General features: G+C 40.9%; 1 protein-coding gene across 2 annotated transcripts in view; it reads left to right on the plus strand.

Annotated features, from left to right (window-relative positions):
• The first annotated feature begins 2810 nt into the window (after positions 1 to 2810).
• The window catches only part of LOC138004146 (very-long-chain 3-oxoacyl-CoA reductase-B-like), a 25410-nt gene continuing 24083 nt past the window's right edge, over positions 2811 to 4137 (plus strand). The window contains exon 1 of one of the 2 annotated variants that reach the window (XM_068850584.1): positions 2811 to 3009. In XM_068850584.1, coding sequence (XP_068706685.1) covers positions 2859 to 3009 — 151 coding nt within the window. In that variant the 5' untranslated portion in view covers positions 2811 to 2858. The remainder of the gene's footprint in view (positions 3010 to 4137) is intronic. The other variant, XM_068850582.1, reaches the window with a different exon arrangement.

Genomic DNA, 4137 nt, shown 5'->3' on the forward strand with positions numbered 1-4137 from the left:
AAGTGCGCTCGACGTCCAGAAAAATAAGATTCTTTATTGTACTGATTGCCCAGAAATGTTCTAGGAAAGTGGACTTGTGGGCTCCTTTCAGGCATGCGCAGTACGCAGAGAGAACTTGAATCTCCTGTAAAAAGCAGCTGCATGAGGAGTGACAAATCAACACTCAGCATCGTTGCCGGCACGAATTGCCGTGCGGGGCGAATTGCAGTGTCTGTTTCCTATAAAAAATACCACCACGTAGCTTTTTAATGTTCTGATAAGAAGTTTTAGTCATATTTGCATGTGATACTTCGAGAAAATTCAGCACACGCAACTTCAATTACCTTTGCAAAAACAGCAAAGAAAACGGCCGAGCAACTAACATGCACAACTGCAAAGCACGTGGAATACAGCTTTGCATTTGGTAAGAAACTCGAATTTTAGAAATCCATAGCTGAGCATCTTGAAAAAGTCGGCATTCATCTTATCAATGGTGATGACCGAAGGTCGGGTCGGTCGGGTGTCACAGTTCTTTACGCGCCCCTGTGAAAAGCAAGTAAGTCGACACATCGGAACTCCGACTTGTTGGCGGTGCGACTGCTGCGTCTGTTTCCTAGAGAACACACTAGTAAACAGCTTCCTGATGTTCAGTTACGTAATATCAATCATATTGGCTGGAGATTCTTAGAACAAATCGACACAAATTCATTCATCTTGGCGAAATTAAAGAAAAAAGGGCGAGGAAAAAAGATACCCCAACTTGACACATAGAACAGCGCTTTTCGCATGACGGGATGCCTGTGATCGCTACCGATTTACATGAAATCGAGGCGAAATGCCAGCCAGTACGTCGACAACCTTGAAATCAACTGGCATCGAAAACAACGTCATAAAAAACAACGCAAGAGATCTCCAATAACGACGAAAATAGTATGCGTTCTCCCCAGTCGCACGCAAAATGTAAAGCCAAACTGAATTCTGGTGGTTATAGTCAAGAGACGCTATCGTGAAAATTGCCTATTGGGGACACCAGGGGTGTAGCGTCCATATACTCACGTGAGCCCATGCGTGCAGCTCAAATCCGCGAATCCTTTTTCCCTGGAGGCATTATTTTTTTATATTCATTATAAAATCGGACCAAGTTATTTAAATTTCGAATTAAACTGGTGTCTCAAGGTGTGAGTGTTTCCAGTATCTTTTCAATAACCCATACAGACCTGACCAAACGGATCCAACGTCATCCAACCCTGTTGGACGCTGTTGAAAAGTGTGGAACGACAACGAGGTGGCCAAACGAATGCAACGTGTTGTATTCAGCATTTTGGACTCAAGGGTCTGGAACCAAAATCTACCCATAATCCTTAGAAAACAAACTCTCGCCATGTTGGCCTTTTCAAGTTTCTTTTTAACATTATCAATAGAGTTACTCTTATCTGATAGCAAGAGGACGGCTGCTTCAGAATCTGGGATCTGCGACAGCAAATGCGCGGTCACCAAAGGTTTTGCATCATGCAGGTGTGAGGAACCTTGAGAAGACCCAGGGCGTCACTGCGTAGGGAGTAGCGTTCCGGGGTCTTGACTTGCAAAAGATCCTGCAGATTCATTGGCGCCATGCCGCTGAGCTTTAAAGACAAGAAGAGCTATCTGTTCGAAGAGAGATTGCTCAAGCTTTTGTCGCTCAGATATTCAAGACTTTGCTCGTTCATTATTCTGAAGCTTGAACTGACGTGGCAACGCGTGAAACGGATGCAACGAATCAACCATTACCATGGATACCGATAGCCGCAGCGCACGCGTGCGTGCAACACTGTTGAACGTGATGGCCAAACGAATGCAACACAGTTGTTCACACCTTAGAACAAAAGAAACGTTGGATGATGTTGGCAACATGGTGGCCAAACGAGTGCGACATGTTGGATTCAAATGTTGGATCCGTTTGGCCAGGCCTTAACGGCAAGAAACGTAGTAATGGACGAAAGCAAAAAAAAATAACTCTATCCTTTGAGGCCCCCACACAGTGTCAGTCTTATCACCAGTCCCCCAGTTCCTGGTTATTTTTGAAAGAAATATGATTGTGATGATTATGATAATATTATCGCAGAGTTTGCGACGTCTTGCCCTCTACTTGTACTGTAAACCCCCTGTATGTGTTGTAGCTTGCTGCAGAGAAAACTCGACGGATGGGGAAAATAAACAGCTAACTACTGCATTTCCCTTCGCGTTTATTTATTGAAATGTCCTTTGAAAGTAGTCGGAAATAGCATTTCTGAGACCCTAGATTTCAAAATTCTCAAGAGGAGCATGCCCCCAGACCCCCCTAGTTTGGAGCGCCTTTGGCGCTCGCACATTCGAATTCTTCGTGTGCGTGCACTTTCAAAATCTCACGCTACGCCCCAGGTGTGGGTTGAATTTGTTGGTTCTCTATTCTATTCCTACAGGTTTTTCTCCGGCTGTTGTTTTAATCCTTGATTATTGATAGTCTACATTATGTTACTATTAGTAACCTCAGACTACTGAAGTGCATTCGACGGTCGATTTGGAAGCAATAGACCTAATCGGCTAACTCAATGTTGTACTAGTTGTACCCAATTCAAATCTCCCGAGATTATGAGTTTTTGTGTATTGTATTTGCGTGATAATGTAGCATTCATATTTACATGATATGGAAATATTTGGAACAAAACATCTTATTCCCAAAGGGTTTGAATTGGGTACAACATTAGGTCTATGCGAGGGTTGCGTGAAACGGGAATTACAAGGCGGCAACTAGAACTGGGAACCAGCATTAGCATTATCGTTACCAGATCTTTTCCAATGAAAATTACGCCTGGCTTATTATTGGATCTTGCGTGACATTCACATTTCTGCGGTGCTCGAAAATGGAGTGGAATTTTCTATCATACGTCGGTGCTGGTTTTCTTGGTTATTACTCTTTAACCTTTTTTCTACAAGTTATTCATGGAATAAGAGCCTTTGTCCTTCCTGCGATCGGCATAAAGAAGAACTTAAAAAAGCTAGGAGATTGGGCAGGTTAGTACAAAGTTCACAAATATGTTTCTCTAAACTGAACTGTTTTAGAATCGAATCCAATGGGCTAGTTAATGTCTTTTACTCTTAATGAGATTACAGGGGCCTTTGATGAACTCACGTTCTTTAGAGCACTTTCAGATGCCAAAAATATCATACATATACGAAACTGAGCTTAGCTTGTTTTGGTGTTGGACTCTTCTTATGTCATCAGAGAGTCGGCATGTCAGGTGACAGGCAAAGTTAATAGCATCGAACTTTATCCTTGGTTTATTTCAAAAAGGATTTTTCAAATTTTCTGCATTATCTTCAACATTATCCCTCTTTACTCCGAAAATTCCTGGATACCCAGGTACACAAACTTAAGCTTAACTTGATTGCAATAAATCTATTTGCTACACAAGGACGTGGAATTGCAAGCTCACCCAGCAACATAATGGATTTTATTACGGCAAATTAAATGAGCATCATATTTCTCTTAGCTTGTTTCCTTCCAAAAACAATTTGATCGAGACTTTCATATAGAAATCTTATAGTTCTTTGTGTCTCTGAAATATAACAAGCTTGAAAGTTGTGGAGAAATTTTTATTAATGGCAGGAAGCAAACCGCATTTGTCATTTGTTTAGCACATTCCTTGGTATTTTTCTGGTAGTACACTAGGACAATAATAATTATTGTAATTATTTAAATTAATGTTATTGTCACCTGAACCAAGTATAGTCAGATCTCAACATGTATCTCTCATAAGTCTCCCAAAGCTTAGAAGTAAAGCATCCGGAAATAAATAAGTGGTAATTACAAAGTTATTGTTACCAATCTCGTCTAGCATTTTCTCAAAGTATCCCCAAACCGCCGTTGATAAGTATATCAGTGATGACTATTTACTGATGTTACATTTCCAATCTTATTGGCAGCAACATAAACACATAGATTGGTTTTCAATTAAATGGTGTTGCAAGTCACCAAAACCAACAACTCGGTATTATTTTGCTTCAATTCGCTACAAATGTAGGCAATCAACTTAGATAATCATGCATACATGTACTTATTGCAAAGGAAATACCTTCAGTGAACGCGATTATAAAGCTTGCAAGCGAGTTGGTTTTGGCTCTAGGCTCTCATTAGTTAAG

The sequence above is a fragment of the Montipora foliosa genome, chromosome 1 (assembly GCF_036669935.1).
Source record: "Montipora foliosa isolate CH-2021 chromosome 1, ASM3666993v2, whole genome shotgun sequence".
NCBI classification, from domain to species: domain Eukaryota; kingdom Metazoa; phylum Cnidaria; class Anthozoa; order Scleractinia; family Acroporidae; genus Montipora; species Montipora foliosa.